Here is a 21,229-nt window from a genome sequence, read left to right as displayed (position 1 = left end):
GAATAAATAGGGAGGGTAACAGAGTACTTTTGAGCCACGGAAGTTGGAATTCTTCTAATACAGTGATTTTCGGCGGGTGCTATCCCACACTGTATACGCCCCTGTTTAATACCCCAAGACAGTGATATGAAATGAGGTTTTTCTCTCTCCGACTGAACTTTCAACAAGGCTTTTGGCCCCCTTAATCAGAGGGTCTATGCCTATAATTTAGACACTTGTTCACAATTATAAACATGACGTTCAACTCCGTATGGGGATAACTTCCTACAAATTGGCGATTCAGCAGGATTTGTAAGTCATATCTGCAGTATATTTATAAACAAACACAAAAATCAGGATTTCTGCACACTCTTCTCTTTCGAAATGAAATACATCCGTAATGCAACATATTTACAGTAGACGACAAACGGCAGCAGAACCACGGCAGAACCTCCGATGAGCCTGTGACGTCATAACATTTGCACCAATCAGTCTTCAGTTTAGAACTGCCTATTCCGAACCGCTTGGGTAGTCTTGTTTTGAAATTAGGTAAGAGTTTTCTCTCTTGCGGACACACAAATCAAATTCAAAATTTCTGTTTAACGCAAATCAAACGTCATAAAGAAATGATTTTGCTTACAAACCTTCTCGAAGTTGGAAAATTGAAATATGCATTCATTTTACGATTTTAATGAGTGGATTTTATTTTAACTAGCTACATATACTTTCCGATGAAAATACCATTAGAGTAAAAATACGCATTGTTATTAAATTTTTAGAAAATACATCAAAACACTGCTAGCAGAAGACGAGTTTTGTTACGTCACTTCCGCCAAGTAGACCAATCAGAGGCAATAATTCTTCCTCCTATGCTGAACTGAGTGGGATACAATTACCCACAAAATTGCCTGGAAGAGAAGTCAGGCTCTTGCCAAAAAAAGCTTTCAAAAAAGCCAAAAAAAATAGCCTGGATAAATTATTGTAACTCTCTAGGAAATGCTGAACCTATAAAACTCGTCTGGAAAAAAAATAATTCCTAAGACACCCGAAACTAAGCAGGAAACAGACAATTGATGTAACCTGGCAAAATGATTTTTTCTCCATGATTGCGCCTCCAACAGTAAATTTAGAATATCAACCTCTGGTTCCACAACAAACTTTTACAAGAGACTTTCCACCTGTGACTGTCATACAATTACATAATATACTACATAGAGTTAAAAATTCAGCACCAGGAATGGATGGAATTCCATACCAAGCTATAAAGAGCTTACCTAAAAGGGGATTTGATATTTTAGTCGTTATATACAATAAAACATATACCGGGGGTAGTATACCTTCAGAATGGAAAACACATGTAGTAATGGACATTTCCACTTTGACATGAAAAACGTTTTAAATCCATTCATTTTACAGATAATGACACAAACATGAGATGTGCAAAATATCTCGGCGATATTTGTTTCGGTTCTAGAGAAACACTCCTTCAAACACCGCTGAAATTCACCTACTACGTCACGGATTTCAAAACGTCCTCTCCACAGACAGGAGGTCCTCTGACGTCATCACTTAGAAATACGTGCAGGCGGGGCTTCTGCGCGTCCCGACAACTTAGTATGAGCCGCGGAAGCGACAGAAAATTCACTTGTTACTGTGTAAAACAAGTATCTTACAAGCCCGACCCTGTGGCCGAGTGGTTAGCACATCGCGCTGCGACGCCAAGGGTCCCGGGTTCGAATCCCGGTCGGGTTTGGTTGTTTGTGAATGTCCATTCATCAATTTCATCATTTCATCACTCATCCCCATCTTCGCAAATTAGCCAAGAGGCACAAAACGCGAAGTAAAATAAACTAAATCAATCAATCAATCAATCAAGTATCTTACAACTTCCAGTGCAAAAATCTGTGCTCCATTTCTTGGAGATGAATTATGCCCTAGCAGTATAGTAGTATTTACTATAATTGAGCCACTCGGTAGAGGGTTTTCCCATTAGGGTGACAAAGCAAACCTTGGAACAGTCAATGGCTGAACACGTGAACAGCCTTGTTCATTGCGAATACATAGGGTAGTTCTGACTGGCAAGAACTTAATATTATAGGAATGCCCTTTCTGGAATTACAGTTATTTTCGTCATAATATTTTCTTCACAAATTTTAAGATAATACTTTTAGAACACACTGGTTTATACGCCAATTTCTGCAATATAAGAGGTGATACGGTATAAAAAGATACGGTGAGTTTTTCAATTTCCTGCAGTAAATGAAAGTTTTCTTCAGTTAATATATATATTGCAAATTTTTGTATTTAGCCTACTTTTACGTCGCTTTTCCGTCACTTTGCTTAACCGCAACGATGAGAACGCATGGTTAATTTATTATAATTTATTTATTAATTATCATCTCTAACATCACATTTCTTCACACTTTTGGCTAATCGCTACAATGAAGATGAATAACTACAAGCTGTATTCGAAGTCGGGGTGCAGGAGTACATCCCCCCCCCACACACACACACACTACCACCAACTGCACAATCTAAGTATCACCCAACCTGCCATGATAAGAAACGAACTTTTTCTTCTGTCCCATCTCATTTCGAAAACGTTCACTTGTCCCATCTCCTTTTATGAGACGAGACGGAACATGCCTCGTCTCGTGAGCAACACTAGCATTAACAATAAGGCATCCCCTAGCTGTCCCCAAAGTCTCGAGCAAACATCTTCCCATGTAACAATTTCCAGTTCAATGAAATGTCACTCACAAGGAAACAGTCATGCCCAGGTCGAGAGTCAAACCTGGAACATGCGACTTCCTCAAATAAATCATGAATTTTGTGTATAATATTTACAACGCCAGTTCATTCCTGGAAATTCTGAATCTGCGGTTTGGTTTGCATAGATAAGCAGGATAATATTCAGTTTTCGAGGGCTCGTACCGTAGAAACAAGGAGTAAAATAATAATAATAAGTTTTTTTGTATTTATAATGATAAGCCTCTGCATACGTTGTTAATTCTATATTTTTCTAGACTTGAGACGAGAACGAGAATTGCCCTCCCAAACCGAGACGGATGTTTGTAAATTGAGACGAGACTGTCAATGAGACATTTACAAATAAAAACGAGACAGACATTTACAACTCTCAACGAGAACGAGACCAAGGTTGCCATGTCTCGTCTCGATAGGATCCTTAGTGGTGAAGTTGTGAACCAACCAATTAATGCGTTCGGGGTAACGAGATGAGGCGGCTTTTTTCGCAGTACAAAATTCAAAATAATTATATCGTACCATTTCAGTATGGGATATTGTTATACACATGGGCGTATATATAGTTCACGGGGGGGAGGGATGGATCAACTTTTGGTATGATTAGGGTTGCTTTATTTCGTAAGTGAAAATCCAGGACACTGCTGGCCGGAAGCTTGTTGGGGAGCATGGGTGGAGGGGATGTTAGACCCGACAAAGTTGTGTGTTTGTAGTCACGAAGTATTGATACTTTTCTGTTCATCTTGTGTCACTACGTTTTTAAGAACCAAATTTATTTAATATGATTCGAGGGGGAAAAATAACTGATTTGATAGTCTCAATGCAGTTTCTTATCGCAGAAATTCCGAAACTATCAGGAAATTGCAGATATTGGTCTACAGTCCCATCTGGTGTGTGGAATTACGAAATTTCCTTCCCATCCGTATCCCGTCCTATACGTCTCTAATTTAAGAGAATGAAATAAGTCCGAAGGAATTTTTTATGAACAAGCGGATAGAACAAGGAAACTGGTAATTTTAGTGAACCAAAAAAAAGAGAGGGGTTGGACCCGTTGAATCCCCCTTAAATACGCCCATGGTTATACACATTATTTCCTTGTAATAATTATGCAAAAACTAAGTATAGATATCTACTGTGCAACTAATGTAATCTTCTCAGTGCATTTTCTCTTATCTGCACAAAAATGATTGATCATAATTTGCGCAACAGAAATGGAACACACACTGAAATTGCTTTATGGAAAAGAAAGTTAAATAGGCTTTATAAATAATGTGAAGAATGTGAAAATTCCTACTTTGCACTACATAGGTTACGGTAAATATCGATAAATATAAGTTTAAAAAATATTTTTGAGTGTCTGGTCAGCAACCAATTTTATAAGCAATATTTTTCGCATGGCCTGAGAACACACACGCAGCTGAACCCTTTCATTTATCTTGCACGTGAGCAGCACGAATATTTCATAGAAGAATGATCATTACAAAGCATAGCTGTCCTTTGTCCTATAGCTCCTTCTTCCATTATTTAAATCGGTACAGATTTGTAAAACTGCTGCACGTGTTCGCTCACCGTGGGCTACCCATCCGGAACTGGACGCTCGAAGCAGACGACAAAAGAGCTCTCCCTAAGAAGTGACGTAGAAACATGGCGGCGGCGTGTTTTCAGCGCAACGCTAGCCTCCCAGCTTTGGAAGTCTCGTTTCTGCCTTAAACTGGACGCAGAGAAACGCGAGAACTTGCAGGGGTAATTTTTCCAGGGTGTAGTTTTTAAAATTGTTGTAAAAAAATTGAGTGGAAATGTCCATTCCTATATTAAAGTCGAATAAACAACCATCAAATGCCCATTCCTACAGACCAATAGTCCTAATTTCAGTATTGGAAAAATTATTCGAACGCACGCTACAAAAACGTCGTATGTGGACTTTAGAAAAACAACGATTCTTTCCCCCTACGCAAATTGGTTTCAGATTACAACATAGTAGTCAAGATGCCATTGCAATTCTCAACGCTGAAATTCAAAATAATATTGTTATGAATTCCTATTAAAAAAAAAAGGTAAAGTGTTCCCCTGTGCATAGCACCACGCCATGAAGGCGTATAGTGGGTGTGGGGGTAACGCCCCACACTTTCTTGATCCGGTCGTGAGTGGGGGTGATGTGATCAGCATCACGCCCCTGACCGCCTTTACCCCCCAGGGTTTCCCCCAGGTACCCATGTTATTCGACGCTGGGTGGGCGCCGGGGCCGCTTCCACCGTTAGAAAAGTTCCCGGATTTGAACCGGCCGGGGATCGAACCCGGGACCTTGAGCATGGTAGTCAGACGCGTTACCGACTGAGCCACCGCGGCCACCTATTGTTATAGTTTATTTATCGATGTGGAAAAAGCCTATGATGCTGTACCACTGATGCAACTTTGTCAATTACTAGAAAGAATAGATATATCTCCTATGATTCCCAGATTAATTTGGAATTTATATGCTGATCGAAAATTTTTTGTCTGGTTTCAAAATTCTATTCAGGGGCCTAGATTTACAACTACAGGAATTCCGCAAGGAGCTCCACTCAGTCCTATATTATTTAATATATATACACAGTCTCTACACTATGAACAATTGGAGGATTTTGAACTTATTCAATATGCAGATGATTTCTGTTTTTACAGAATTACTCCACAAGCAACACAGGAACAAATATACGAGGGAGAATCAAATGAAAACCGCAATTAATTTTTTTCCACTATTTTGATGCAGGGATAATGTTTGATTGTACATTATTTTTCTATATAGTCCCCTCCCTGTTCAATGCACTTACGCCATCAGATAGGTAGTGCTTCGATACCGCGTGAGAAAAATTCTTTCGGTTGACTCTGTAGCTACTCGTGTACCGCCAATTGGACGTCTTCATCAGACTTGAACCTCTGCCCTTTAACGTGCTCCTTTAATGGACCAAAGATGTGGAAATCAGATCTTGCCTAATCTGGCGAGTATGGCGGATGTGGTAGGCACTTAAAGCGTAGGTCGTCGATGGTTTTCATGGTTTCACGAGCAGAATGAGGACGGGCGTCATCATGTTGAAGCAAAAACGCCTGCACTCAGCAATCCCCTTCGCTTTGTGCGTATCGCTGGCCTCAAATTGTTCTTGAGAAGGTCGGTGTAGGTGGCACTAGTCACTGTCGTACGTGGGGGCATGTACTGTTCCAGAATAGGGCCTTTCTTTTCCCAGAATAAAGTCAACATGACTTTCCCTGCAGAGCGCTGGCTGCGAAACTTCTTTGGTTTCGGCGAAGACGAATGTCGCCATTCTTTGCTTGCACGTTTCGTCTCTGGTTGAAAATGGTACACCCAACTTTCATCCCCGTTGACAATGTGAGCTAGAAAATCCTCACCCTCCTCTTCATAACGACTCAGCAGCTCTTGACATGCGTCAACCCGACGGACTTTCAGTTCCTGTAGCGGAGTTCGTCATGCGCTATGTGTTGTACTGAACCGAAGCTCCTATTCAGCAAGGAAGCCATTTCAGCCAGGGTGACACGCCGGTTTTCCTGAATAAGCCGATCTGCTGCGGCTATGGACTGACTCCTCTGTTACAACTCGATGAGCCTGCCCCGGACGGGAAGCATCAGTCAATAAAGTCTTCTGCGAATTTCTTGTACATATCGTAGACTTGCCGCTGTGACAGACAGGTATCCCGATACTTTGTCTGCATTCTCCGATGAATATCAACCGGTTTCACACCTTCACTCCATACAAATCGAATAACTCCACGCTGCTCCTGCTTGGTGCAACTGCGTAGTGGTGCCGCCATCTTGAATCAGCTGTTACTCACATCCAACCTCACCTACCGGTACTGCTTCGTACTACCAGCTCGGAAAGACGTCAAGGACTGTGTCTGCAAATTTCCAAACGACTAGAGAGAAAAAAAATATTTTTAATGTCACTTTTGCGGTTTTCATTTGATTCTCCCTCGTACATGACACGTTTAATATATAAACTTCAAGTATGGTTATGGTTTTATGAAGTAGGTTTATCTTTCAACCTTAATAAATCTCAAGTTATGATTTTTAATTCTCGTAGCCAAAATGTATTTCCTAATAATATTAATCATTCTAACATCCCAGTGGTATCTACATGTAAATATTTAGGAATTCATAGATTATTTAATAAACAGAGAAAAATCTATCCTAAATATTCTTCGTGGATTGGCAACTACTAAGTGGGGTAGTCAACCCACAATTATGTTACTATTTTACAGAAACTGCTTTCGCTCCTTATTTGAGTATGCGTCTCTCAGTTACGGTGGTGCGTCCCCAAAACTGTTACAAAAAATTGATGTACTACAACGCAAAGCATTAAGAATTTGCTCTGGATTAATGAACTCTAGTCCAAACGTAAGTGTTTATATGGAAAATAGAGAGATGGCTCTATCTCATCGGCGTAAACAATTAACAAATAAATTTCTTTTTCAAGCCTGGGAGAATCATAATCACCCCTTTAATTTGCTATTTGAAACACAAAAACAGTGGGCAATTGTAAATGTTATAGATCCGATCAACCCGAAATTTTATTTCCTCCACTGTTATTGTATGGATCCTGACGCGTACCAAAAATTCTTTCACATATCATTCACTTCCAGTATATAAAGTAGATTTTCCTCTTTATGCTCAGGCTAACGTCCAATTTTTAGATCATGGTCAGCATGCTCGGTATAGAGAAATATAGCCAGATTTAATTTTCATTTATACTGATGGCTCAAAAAAATTTCAGGATGTAGGTTGTGCGTTTTATATTCCTGAAATGAATCAACACGAAATATTTAGGTTACCAGCAGACACTACAATGTTTACAGCAGAGTGCTATGCAATTTACCGTGCATTAACTTATTCCATACAAAATAACTATAAAAAAATACTCATTCTAACAGATGCGTTAAGTGTCTTACAGGCACTAACATCATCATATCCCCAACTATGTCGTCAATCTATTTTCATTATATTGGTTATACAACTAACTCAACAAGCACAATCCAAAAATATAACTGTTCAGTTTACATATGTCAAGGCACATCATATTAACCAGAGTAATATTATGGTAGATATGTACGCTAAGAGAGCAAGGGATTTACCTCAAATATCTTTCATCAGACTCCCTTATACAGATCTGTTACCTAGAGTTAAAATTAAAATAAAAAATCACTGGAATATTTGGTGCAAGGAACAATTGACGATGGTAGTCATACATATAGATGGCTGGCGGAATTTGATGCAAGATGACCATGGTTCCACAGATGTCCTCTTCCAAGGCAGGTTATAGTTTTAATTAATAGATTGCGAACTAGTCACGTACGCACACCAGCACATTTAGCGAAAATAGGTATTATACATCAAAAAAATTGTACATGTGGTGAAGATAATCCAGATGCCCAACATTTATTTTTGGAATGTGATCAATTCTCACACCAACGAAATATTTTATATAAAAATCTGATAAGATTAAAAATTCCATTACCTATATCTTTACTTCATCTTTTATCTGATTTATCAATAACAATTATTTGGATTTTATATGGTTATGCACGAAAATGTCAAATCGAAATATAAACAGACCATAGAATGTAAAAGTGTAAAAATGAAGATTTATTAGTGTCCTCTGTCTTGTATCGTATTCGTATTACCATATGGTATTACACGGGAACTGGAAAAGTTGTGTAACGGAAATCCTATACCACAGATTACTACTGTCCCATACTACAAATACAGGAACGTTGGCCAAAGTCGACAGTGTTTTGTCTGACAGGGTCAGAAAAAGAAGAAGAAGATGATGAACTGCGTGGGATGCGCGTGGCGCCTACCGTTGCCGTTATTGACAGTAGACAGTAGTGAACAGAAGATGTAACAAATTTTCCTGTATTGAAAATATATTGAAATCAGTTGCTGGCATTATCGAAATGGTTTCTTTTTAAAGAATGTGGAATCTAATAACATTTGTCATTATGTAACTTAATTGAAATGAAATATATAACGCACGTTAAACAGAACTACATGCTTTTTGTTGACAACAGTTGACGTGGATCAATTGTAAGATCGTTGAAAGTCAGAACTGGTCAAGGGTCTCCATTATCGCACACCGTGAAGAACACATTGCGTTCTCACGTCAGAAGATCAAAGCTTATGTTGTTAGGTCAGGCCTGTAAGGTTTGGTTCTCTAAGCATAAATACACTGAAAATGCATTATTAATGCTAAGGAAACTACAGCTAACAAGTCCAATCCAACAACTTAGGCATTTAGACTAAAAGTGAATAGTATCCTCTATGACGTCAGAACGAAAGGTTGTCCTCGCATTGTGCGATAAGGGTGACCCGCTGATCAGCGACTATATCGACCTATAACGATTTGGTGTCAATGATGAATTGTAGTAAATATGGTGTTCATTAAATGACGAGGTAAGATTTTCGAAGATTTCGCGAAAAACACACTATCTGCTTCCTTCTTTGGAGCGTAATTGTATGAATGACATTCTTTTTGTAGACCATGTTTTGGTGTATTAAGTTTCTGGATGACGACTAAAATCTATGGATCATGCTGCTTGCTGCTATGAGTAAATTTGGAGTAAAAAAGTGAGGGGAGGGAGAAATTGAAAGTTTAAACACGTCGTTGCACCAAAGCCTGTACACAAGAACTGCAGAATATGAAAAGAAATGCATTGTTGCATCGAAGTTTGGAGACTTATTTATATCCTCCACGCAATTTTGCTTCATTATATACATTTGTTCGTAGTATATTACAGTGGGTTTAGTGTTCACGCTGATATGGCCAGTTCGGAGTCGCCAGAAAAGGAAGAATTAGTGCACGTTCAGTGACACATGCGAAAGTTTTTTTTGATTGGTTACAGTAAAGGAACGAGTTTGAAGCAGAATGTAGGGTAAATATGCGATAACGCCCGAGGTAAAGTTTCATTTGTAAGAAGCAGCAGTATTATGGCTTCAAAAGAGCGTGTGCATATTTTTTTTTTTTTACTTACCAATTGTGGTCAATTTGATTCAATTTTGTAATAACAGTAGAAATACCGCAAACACACAATAGCTGAAATTCAGGATAGTAGTCATTAAAATTTCGGTAACCACCAAACGTCTCTAATTCCCTTATTTTCGAATTTTTCACATTGATACTTACATATTCTGCATTCGTAAGGATTCTTCTATTTCACATTTCGTTTTTTGCAGGCAAATAATCTCAATTTTCGAAATATCGAGTATTTTTATTTTGTTCGCTTTTGCTTGCGTTACACGCGATATGGCGGAGAAATCTTGACTAGCGTAGTCCATGATCAGTGGTTATGCAGTGTTGCACCCTTCTTCATAGAAAAATACCTACTTTCGTGGTACTGATTTTGTATTTTTTCCAGGTTCGAAAACTCCATGAACCATGCACGGATAGACCCACGAACTATTCATAAATAGCCCCACGAACCATGCACGGCAAGGTTAGGTTACGTTCTGTTAGGTTAGGAAACATAGTTAAATTTGTTTTTCAAAATTAGGAATTTTTTTTCGGGTTCGAAAACCCCACGAACCATTCATAAATAGCCCACAAACCATTCACGGATAGCACCACGAACCATTCATAAATAGCCCCACGAACCATTCACGGATAGCCCCACGAACCATTCACGGATAGCCCCACGAACCATTCATGGATAGCCCCACGAACCATTCATAAATAGCCCCACGAACCATTCATAAATAGCCCCACAAACCATTCATAAATAGCCCCACAAACCATTCACGGATAGCCCCACGAACCATTCACGGAGAGCCCCACGAACCATTCATAAATAGCCCCACGAACCATTCACGGATAGCCCCACGAACCATTCATAAATAGCCCCACGAACCATTCATAAATAGCCCCACGAACCATTCACGGATAGCCCCACAAACCATTCATAAATAGCCCCACGAACCAATCATAAATAGCCCCACGAACCATTCACGGATAGCCCCACGAACCATTCATAAATAGCCCCACGAACCATTTACGGATAGCCCCACGAACCATTCACGGATAGCCCCACGAACCATTCATAAATAGCCTTAGAGATACTGGGCGAAAGGGGGGGTTATAACCCCCATCAACCTCACATTGAGCATGCCACTGATCCTGTGCACATCATGTTGTCGCAAGTTCGTAATCAGAAATGATGAACAGTAACTCACGTTTATTTACGTTCTAGAACTGTTACACAGTTACAAAACCGCGTATTTGGAAACACTGACCGGTTGTTACGTCATGAAACGCTCGCAAATATTTGGTTCACGTAGTAGACGGACATCAAGGGAACAGCTTTCGTGCATCGAAGTGACATTAATGTCGAAAATTACATGATTTACCGGCAAAAAAATTTCAATGAGGTTAAAACAAACTTCCAAGACCTTCCTAAAGTATAAATAAACCCATTTCGGTAAGTACTTTCTCCTGTAAAATTGAAGAATTACGTTTTGGGGATACGAAAATTTTACCTACGAGTCATTATTTATCTTCTTTGTTCCGCTTGGGTAACAGACAATATGGCGTGCACTTGTCATGGATCATCGTGCGCCGTGCTTGTGTTTTATCGATTTGGAGTGGGTATGCAGTGTTTCAACCTTCTTAACCGAAAAATACCTACTTTCATGTTCATTATGTCATCACAAACCATTGACGGATTGCCCCAAAAATCATCCACGATAGCCCCATGGACCATTTCTGGCAAGGTTAGGTTAGGTTAGGTAAGCAGTTAAAAAAAAGAAGAAAAAAAAATTCTCGTAAAAAAAGGCATGTTTGGAAACACTGGCGTGACTGCATGACTTTCGACGCTCGCACCATCTGCAGGTACATAATGGAAACAATGGCAAAATGTTGTCGCTTTACAGAAAATGCAAGTTCCTTACATAAAAAGTGATTATTTCTTGTTCTGCAGCATTCTATGGTGAAGTTTTGAGTTTCCACGAAAGAAAATACCTCGAAGAACTTCGACAATGCTACAGAAACTGATTTCAGTAAGTAGTTTCTCCTGTAAATTTGAAGAAATCTGTTCGGGCTATATCGCATATTTACCAAATTTATTTTAAGGCTGTAGAGAAATCTTCTGGAATTGTATTCTCTAAAGTTGGCAAGCATATCCAGGAATATGATTGTTTGATTTTGTTTATTTTACATGGGTTTTCTGCCACTTTTGGCTAATTGCAGAGATAAAGATGAGTAACGACATGATGAAATTGATGAAGAAACACTGGTAAACACCCATGCCCAGCCTGGGATTCAAACTTGAGACCCCTGGCATCATAGTGTGCTGTGCTAACCACTCCGCCACAGAGACTGGCATAGTGTGAATGAGTGGTGTAGGGCTGTGTATTCTCTGTCTGCCTGTTACCTGGCGCCAACAAAATGTATATTTAATAAAAATGAATATGCAAATGCAACATGATTTAGTGTACTTTATAAGATACAGTTGCACACATTACTAAATGTAAAAGTATGCCTTGTGCAATGAATCAGAGTTCCCACTCATGTGGATAAACCTGAAAAATCAAGGATATTGTGTGGTTTTAGTGCTTGCCAATATTAACCCTCCGTCGTCCGTGTCATTGCAGCACAAATGTCCCGTGTTTGCGGCACTCGACAGATTTCAATGTTTTAAAGATAAAAAGTGGTTCCAGTGTTAGGAAAGCAAAAGTAACGGAGATATTTGGTGCCAAAGAATGGCCCACGTAAGTTAAAACCTGCAATTTCGAAGTATTTTCGCAGCTTTTTTGTAGTAAAACTGTTCGCATGCACACTAAAATAGCGAAACAACGTGTCGGAGAAAAAGCTGATTACCAAACCTAACAATCCTAACCTAACCACGTAAAATTATAGCTGCTGTTGTGGAAAGTCATTTTGGGAGCTAATTTCAATTACATGAAGTCTTCGGGCTGTTCTGCTACACAGTAAAGTAACATGCTAAGGCAACAGACTTACTTTACTTCACAATAACACATTTCTGTGAGCAAAAATCAACTGAAAACGTTCATAAACAACAAAAATCTTCATAAACCATTTCACTTTCTCCAGGGGCTACAGAGGGTCAAGGATACCCATAGCTACAGTAAACAGCATATTACAGCATAATTTTCATTTGAACTTTTTACTTTTTTCATGGAGGTTCAGTAAATTATTGCCAGAAGAAGTATTTATTTATTGAACTCAACAAGTACATACCTAATTACAGAGCCCATCTGAAGGATGCATAGTGAATATAATTACATATATTTCTGTACTATAGAGATAGAAATTATGTAAATACATTTAAAATTATTTTCTATATATAGATATATACACACTTTATCACATCATTTCATTAGGAAATTATGTGTTTAAACTTAGGTCATTGTGTTAATAGTGGCTTTACTGAGATCCCTTAGGTTCATAGAAAAAATGTCAATGGTGTTATTCTTGATTAGCAATTTATTGTAACTGGTGCACTTCTCCACAGTGGAGATTTCTTTTTAATTTCCGATCTAGCCTTCTTTATAAGAAAAACTTCATTCTTGAGTCTAGTTTACGACGACGGGATTAAAAAAATTTATCTGGCAGAGTAAATGTTCAGCATCTACTTCGTGATTTAACAACTTCCACAAGAATACTATTTCCTGTAATGTTCTTCTATGACATAGCTTTGTAAACCAACTTTCATATATTAGGTTGTCGTATTGTTCAAATGTGGGGTAAACTTTCTGAAATTTGTATTTTAAAAATCTAAGAAATCTTGATTGGACTCTTTCAATTGCTTCACTGTTCTTTGCTGTGTCTGTATTCCATATAACAGATGCATATTCGAGTTTTGGTCTTACATATGAATAATACAAAACTTTTAGTAGAAATTTTCAGCGAAAAATGCAGGCTCGACCAGAACTTGAACCCTGGTCTCTGGCATACCGTGCCATTGCTCTAACCACTGAGCTACCGAGCTGGCCTGGCCTCACCTGATTTTCCGCTATCGCGAAAACAGAGATAGCGAAAAATCAGGCGAAACCAGGCCGACTCGGTAGCTCAGTGGTAAGAGCAATGGCACGGTATGCCAGAGACAAGGGTTCGAGTCCTGGTCGAGCCTGCATTTTATCGCTGAAAATTTCTACCTAATATTCTTGTCTCTATACTCTTGAAATCCCTCCCCATTCTAAGAATAAACCCAAGGTTCTTGAACGCTTCACTAATTATTTGTTCTACGTGTTTATTAAAAGTAAGATTTGAATAAAAAAAAAACCTAAATCCTTGACTATAGAATTTCTTGCTAGAGTATGGTTCTATTTACCTATACCCGCCAATCCAATATAAAAGTGCAAAGATGGTTTAAGGACATAAATAGCTGTAATTAATCTCTGTAGCCAGTTGACTGCAGTAGATTTTGTTGAAATAGACTGCATATTAGTGATGTATTCTCCAATTCATATATGTAGAAATTTCTGGAAAATTTTAAGTTGTTGGACTTCTGTATTTGTTTTACTTGCATGCCTCCATTGTTTTTTTTTAAAATCCATTTTATCTAAATGATATAAATATGTACAATAAATAATATTTATTGCAGTAAACCGGGTCAAATTTTCAGAATATGCCACCGCTGGATATTTAGACATTTAATTTATAAATCCAGGACATATTCATAAAAATAACAAAATGGAAGAATTTTGCATTAAATTACATGCTATTGGTAGATATATCAGATGTGTAAAATTTTTAGCAATTTTACCACTCTCTCTATATCAGCTAGTACCAATAGGGTGCCACTTAATTTCATTTTAAGTCTAGTAAGTTCTTGTGTGCTACCTTATTAATGTCATGTTCTTAACTTTCTTTCAGTTTGTGTGTAGCAGCTAAAATGATAAGAAATGGTTCTCTAACAAAACTGGATGTGCCTTTCTTCATGTTGCACAGGCTTTAAACTTGAGAAGCCATGAGTGATACAAAGAAGTTAAGTGTGCATATAGACCCTAACCCCCCCACTGCTGTTCATAATGACAATAGCAGTGATGATGATGGTGAGGACGTGGCAAATCACGTTCGAACCGAGCAGTGGTGGCATCGGGAAATAAGGAGCAACTCGGAATTCTGGGATAGAGATGACGAGGGGAACACGTCGCCCACCATTAATTTCCGTGGCAATTACGTCAGGAGTCAGTCGGAGTTTGGTTTCCAGCAGAGACGGTACTCGATAAGGGAAATTCAAAGAATTCACGAGAGGTTACTCAGAACTCAAAGGCGGCCACAGGCTGGTGTGTTGAAACATTTCTCAAGGGGGCAGATGGTGACGTTGTTCTCCCTTGCACTTGTTGATTTTAGTAGCTACTGTGCTATGTCTATTTTGGCTCCGTTCTTTCCAAAAGAGGTAAGTTTACATTTAACATTTTTATATCTGTAAGGTATGTATTGTTATGACAATTTAGTATGTTTTTTTTTTTTTTTTATGGAACAACTGGGCATATCCAGTGGACAGTCATGTAATAGATAATTGGTACACCTGAGTGTGCTCCTTCCTGTTCTTCTATACTTTTTTTTAATCCTTTCTTTTAATCAGTATGCAATTTAAAGCTTCCTTTTCGATTTTCAAAGGGGCAGTAATCGAGAATGTATGGGATCCACCGCCAATTACCCTAAATGTACCTTCATGTCACAGGGCTATGTACAAGGGGAACGTTATCTTATCTTATTGACAATGTGTAGCAAGAAATATATATTATGATGGGACTGTTCACCACAAGACTGGATCTCTGCAATATGGCAACACAATAGTATGTTTACTAGAGTTAACCGATACTGATGCCAATACTCTTACAGATTCCCAGCGATACTGATAAAATACTTTCAAAATATAGATCAATAATGGTGTGTAAATATTCTTCCATTTTCTTCATCAATTTACCAAAGAATTTGCTTTAGAATATTCAAGAATTTCATCAGAATATGAAAATAGATGTCATGTAATCGCAAAAATACAGCTTTTCGTGCAAAATTGGTGCACAATATAAATGGACTATATCGAAAATTTGATATCGCAATGTAACGTCAAGAAAATATTCATGTTAGGGGGAATAAAAAACGTGCTTGATAATTGGAAGACGTAAGTGAGTTAATAAAATAATTTATGCAAAACTTACTTGTAAATATAAGCATAAAGTTTCCCAATTGGATGGTGGAAGAGGCCACCAAAATTAATAGAACATGTACAAGTAAGTTTCGCGGAAATTATTTCAGTAACTCACTTATGTCTTCCCTAAGAAAATATTGTCACAGACGATAGGATATATTTTTGTGCGTCGTGGTATTGGCGATATATTGTCTCGATGATAAATATCGCCAAGTATCGTGACGATATATCGCTGGCATGATATTGATTGATTTGCTTTATTTCACTTTGCTTTTTGTGCCACTTTTGGCAAATTTGCGAAGATTGGGATGAGTCATGACATGATGAAATTGATGAATGGACACTCACAATTCGAACCTGGGAACCCTGCTGTCGTACCACGATGTGCTAACCAGTCTGCCATGGGGGGGGGGGGGGGCAGCTGCTGGAACAATTTATACTACTGCGTACAAAAAGTACCTGGAATTTGTGAATAAAACCCAAAATACGTGGTTAATCATCAACATTTATTTTGTCGCCTTCAAAATAGGTCCCATCAGATGCAACACACATATACCAACGCTTAACCCAGTCTTCAAGGCACTTTTCAAACGCAGAAGACGGTATCACCCTGAGTTCCTTCCTCTTTACAGCCTTAGCTTTTGACTATGGTATGAAGATTCTGTCCTCAGTTTGTCCTTTCCCCATATTCTGTGAAGGGCAAAAATAGCCTATTTGCTGATGTGCCCATAATATGAATGTGGTATCTCTCTTCAAAAGCTTTTGCCCATCTTGCTACTGTTGTTTGTGATAATTAGGGCTTGGAAGTTGAAGACCTATAAATTGCCAAAAAAAGACCTAAAAATCTCAAAAAGACCTAAAAACTAAAAAAAGGATGTATAAATGTCATCCAAATTAATTAATAACTTCAGTTTTAATTACATATTTAATGAATAAAAAAATACCAAATTCTGCTGGTATGGAACACACAGTGCGAAAAAACTACTATATGAATGAAATGCATCTTCTTTCAGACATTATATATTTTTTAGATTAACATAATTTGAAAAATCATATTTGAAGAATCATATTTGGCCTAACCATACTAGGGTTACAGAAATAGGACTTCGGAAACCTTACCTCAGTTGGCATTGCAGTATATCCCAATAGTAATCTCCAGTGTGACCTACCAGACAAGTTAATGTTCAAGGACCTTGTACCGTACCTGCTTCAGTCGTCCAAAAATGTTTTTCTCTCGTTTCAGGGATGGTTCAAATATATATATATATATATATATATATATATATATATATATATATTTTATTTCTTTACTACAGAAAGGATGTTTAAGTGGTGATGAACTGATGATGATTCGAATTGAGAATAGGCAGTAAAAACATAGTCGAAAGAAGGTGAAGTTGCAAAAAAAAAAGGCTGAAAAAGGACCAATAAGCCAAGAAACACCAAAAAAGGACCAATAAAACCCACCTTTTTCTGGCCTACAATGGCCCAAAATGAACATATATTATGTTGGGCCTCGTCTTCGGACACTAGGGGGAAAAAAAAGGATTTTTCCTCAACTTCCGAGCCCTAGTGTTGACACTGTCATGAAGTATTACATCTGGAACTTTGATTCTTTTATCCAACACTGCTGCTCCAATTTCCAAAACTTCATGACTAGACCAGCATGTAAAAATTCAGCATTCTTCTCATTACTATTCACACACATGCAGTCAGTGGCAGATCCATAAGTTATAGTTGAGAGAGGCAAATTTAAGTCTAGTACCTCACTTCACCAAGAATAAATTCTAACATACTCTTGGTTTTACGTAAACAATATGTAGTACTGCAAACAGAATCCAAGATGATTTCCATGTTTTAGAGATTATGGCATTACTTGTATTTTGCGAAAATAGGGGTCCAGGACTGGAATAGATGGTTATTTTTTTATGTCGTTATCATAATTCCTCCTCTTGTAAACAATTAGACATGAGGACTAAAGTGAATAAAGAGAAAACAAGAAGGGGTCTGAAATTCGATCCGCCTTTGAGGCATATTACACAGTGATTAGAGTCCAAATATAAACTGTGGGTGCCATTCCGATTAGTCTAGAATAAGCCGAAAAAGCTTAAATCAAACTCTAAAACAATATTCTCCAGTCTGTTAAACTTGATCAGACAGATCATTTTGGTCTTCCAAAATTATAGGCATTACAATAATATATAAAAAAAACTAGCATTCGGGATGGAGGCTTGCTAGATATCCAACCGACATGTCACGCAAGCAGCATAAACTTGTTTTTTCATTGCCATTATTAAAATTCCAGGCTTCCCATAATTTTTAATGTAGATAAAATACATTTTATGTACATATCAAGTTCTCTTTCTCTTTACAGGCTGCTGCAAAAGGAGTAAGCGATACAATATCAGGATTTATATTTAGTTTTTATGCCTTCATGATATTTATTTCGTCTCCCATTTTTGGGAAAATTGTAAGTACTACAATTTTGAGTGTTTTATTTATCTATTTTGTACGTTCATGTGTTCACAATTAGGTGTAAAATTTAAATGGAAAGTTCAGTTACAACCAGTGCTCGTATTTCTTAAGCTTCGTCTTGTTTGGGGTAGGTGAGGGGATGCTTGTAATGTTTAACATGGGGACAGTGATGCTGGGGATCATCCTTTACAAGAATTGTCTTAAATTTAAATGGGCAGATGGCTGGCACCCCCACCCCTACTTCGAGCTAATTACACCACCATTCATAGTATTCCAAGTATTTTGAGATGCATGTTTTAAAATAATTCTTGAAGCTTTCCTGGCGGCAAATATTGAAGAGGTTTTCTCGGGCAATCAGCCAGGTGATTTCCGGATAGACTTCCGAGCTTTCAAGAACTGACGTCACTCTCATCTTCAGGGATTGTAGTGCAGAGATAAGTCAGGGTAAAGTTATATATATGTATTTGGTATGGGGACTGGATCCAGCCTGGTTAGTGATAGTCAACTGGGAGCGTGGACATTGGAGAAATGCCACCTGATTGACCCGCCACCTACACCGGACCCCTCCCACACCAAATACATATAACTTCACCCTGACTTATCTCTGCACTCCAATCCCTGAAGATGAGAGCGACATTAACTCTCAAAAGCTCGGAAGCCTATCTGGAAATCACCTGACTGATTGCCCGAGAAAATCTCTTCAATATTTTAAAAGTTTATTATTTTTCCAAAATTATGTCTAGCTGGAACATAACTATGCAACAATTTTCATGTTTGTATTACCTTTTAAATATTTCGGTTCTGTGCCTGTTTGACCAATTCACAGAATTTAGACAGAAATTGTGGTGGTTATTTTGCAATAGAACTTAACAAACTTGAGAGGTGTAGACAGTATTTTGTTGCTTCATGTCTTCAACAAAGTTTGATTGTTGTAGAACTATATATCATTTGAGTAACACTTTAAATGAATTTGTTAACACATTATTACATCAATTAACCAAAAAAATTAATTCATGTGGTTATTTTTCTTATGTGTTTGCAATTTAGATTTTTCCCACGTAATATTTTTTCTTCGGTTAATACATTTTTACACTCTCATAATTACTATACGGCGCATGCTTTTAGAAGGAACATGAGTTCGGCCAATACCCAGCCAGTGCTACTGCGCTGTTGTCAAACTAACTGCTAGCGCAAGGGAAGGACAGAAGATTCGCGATGTGTCCATTATTTTGATAATGCATGCACAGTATATATGAGTAAAGTGAAATAATATAGTGAATATTTCTACACAGGATTATAATATCATATCACTGTAGCATATACGAGAAACCCGTACCTGAAAGAAGCTTGAAGGTATTTATTCATCACCGCTCTCGTTGTCTTCCTCGGTCTACGTGTCACTGATTTCACTCATTTCCGAATCACGCTCCTGAAGGTTAATGATTAGATTTTGCACCCTTGGTGCCTGTACTACTGGTGCTAGGTTTTGAGAGTGACATTATTTAAAATAAAAAGAACACATGGAACACACACTATTGCACGAAAGGACTGTATTTAATCTTTTCACAAACTGTTCTTTGTGGCGCACGAGGGAACGATTAGCGAATAATTTTACACCGTCCTTACTACGAAAATGCTGAACTCAAACTGACCCAGACTTTCAATGTTCGAGAACGCCCAGAACAATGAAGCGTCGTTGTTTATATCGAGGCGAATTTAACACCCACAGTTTTCCCTAGACACAACAACTCGGCTGCGTCAACATGGTGGCAACGAAAAAAAACAGCGCGGAAGGAAATGAAAGGTGATGTTTCCCTTGTTTCTTGAAGGAACGCTAACTCCGGCTGTATGCGACGGAAATTCATGGGACTTGGACCGTCAGGTTCAAAATGTATTTCCCCATCTTATGATGGCGATTTTATGAAAACTTCTTGCGTGCAAGAAAAATACAGAACACGGCTTTTAACTTCCACGCCGCAGTCTCCTAACTGTACAACGTTGCACTCCTGCCATTGGCTGATCGCCATGCACACACTTTGTGTGGCCCCGCCCGATATTGCTTCTAAAAGTGTGCGTCGTTTAGAGATATGTAAAACTTGACTCCATTTTTGAAGTTGTTGAATTATGGAAGATGTACTGGGTGTAACAGTTGATAGTTTACTTTTTCAGCTGCCCAACGTTGGTGCCAAGTTTTGCTTCCTCTCCGGTATGTTTGTAGCAGGGAGCTGTAATATACTTTTTGGGTGAGTATTTTCAGTTGATGTTAACATTGTCATCATTAGGGAGCGGAAGGTGATGAAATGTCATCTTTTTTCTGACATCTCGAACACGATGCTCATTAAATATACACAATATTACACTTCGTCTAGAACCCAAAAAAGGTAATTTTAAAGTACATTCTTTTGCATTTTTTGCCAATTTTCAGGTTTTAAGTCATTTTCACCGATTTTCGGCATTTTTCGCAATATTTGGTATATTGTTTCGTCATATTTTGTCACTTCTTTCATTTAGGTAATATTCTTGAGTCTTTTCACGAAGGTGATCTTAGGCCTATATATATATCTCGCAGGATTGCAATTTACGAGCAAAAGAAATGCTGAACTGGTGACAGTCTTTGTTGTGTCGGGGGAAACTACTTTTTCATAAAACTGTTTTAAAATTATTCGGTTGTTTCCATTGGAAATCCTCGTTGCATATTTTAATTGAATGTGTATGTGGTATTATTTGGTGCCTTTTTATTTAAAGCAAGATTGCATTTTGTTTAGTTTCCTTTTCATTTCAATTTTTAACCTGAAACTAACAAATTTAGTGCTCATTTTTTGCATGTTTTACGTCATTTTTTCCCATTTTTTAGG

General features: G+C 38.0%; 1 protein-coding gene across 3 annotated transcripts in view; it reads left to right on the top strand.

Moving 5' to 3' along the window:
* The first annotated feature begins 9,059 nt into the window (after positions 1 to 9,059).
* Positions 9,060 to 21,229, top strand: part of LOC145979814 (MFS-type transporter SLC18B1-like) — a 58,927-nt gene continuing 46,757 nt past the window's right edge. The window contains exons 1-4 of one of the 3 annotated variants that reach the window (XM_083112832.1): positions 9,060 to 9,180; positions 14,615 to 15,140; positions 18,274 to 18,369; positions 20,544 to 20,617. In XM_083112832.1, the coding sequence (XP_082968958.1) occupies positions 14,709 to 15,140; positions 18,274 to 18,369; positions 20,544 to 20,617 (602 nt within the window). In that variant the 5' untranslated portion in view covers positions 9,060 to 9,180; positions 14,615 to 14,708. Of the gene's footprint in view, positions 9,181 to 9,304; positions 9,683 to 14,614; positions 15,141 to 18,273; positions 18,370 to 20,543; positions 20,618 to 21,229 lie in introns of those variants that run through there. The other 2 variants (XM_083112834.1, XM_083112833.1) reach the window with 2 other exon arrangements.

The sequence above is a fragment of the Lepisma saccharinum genome, chromosome 26 (genome assembly GCF_977018435.1).
Source record: "Lepisma saccharinum chromosome 26, izLepSacc3.1, whole genome shotgun sequence".
Classification (NCBI taxonomy): Eukaryota; Metazoa; Arthropoda; class Insecta; order Zygentoma; family Lepismatidae; genus Lepisma; species Lepisma saccharinum.
Note: the sequence above shows the minus strand (reverse complement) of the source record. Positions and strands in the feature narration are given on the sequence as shown.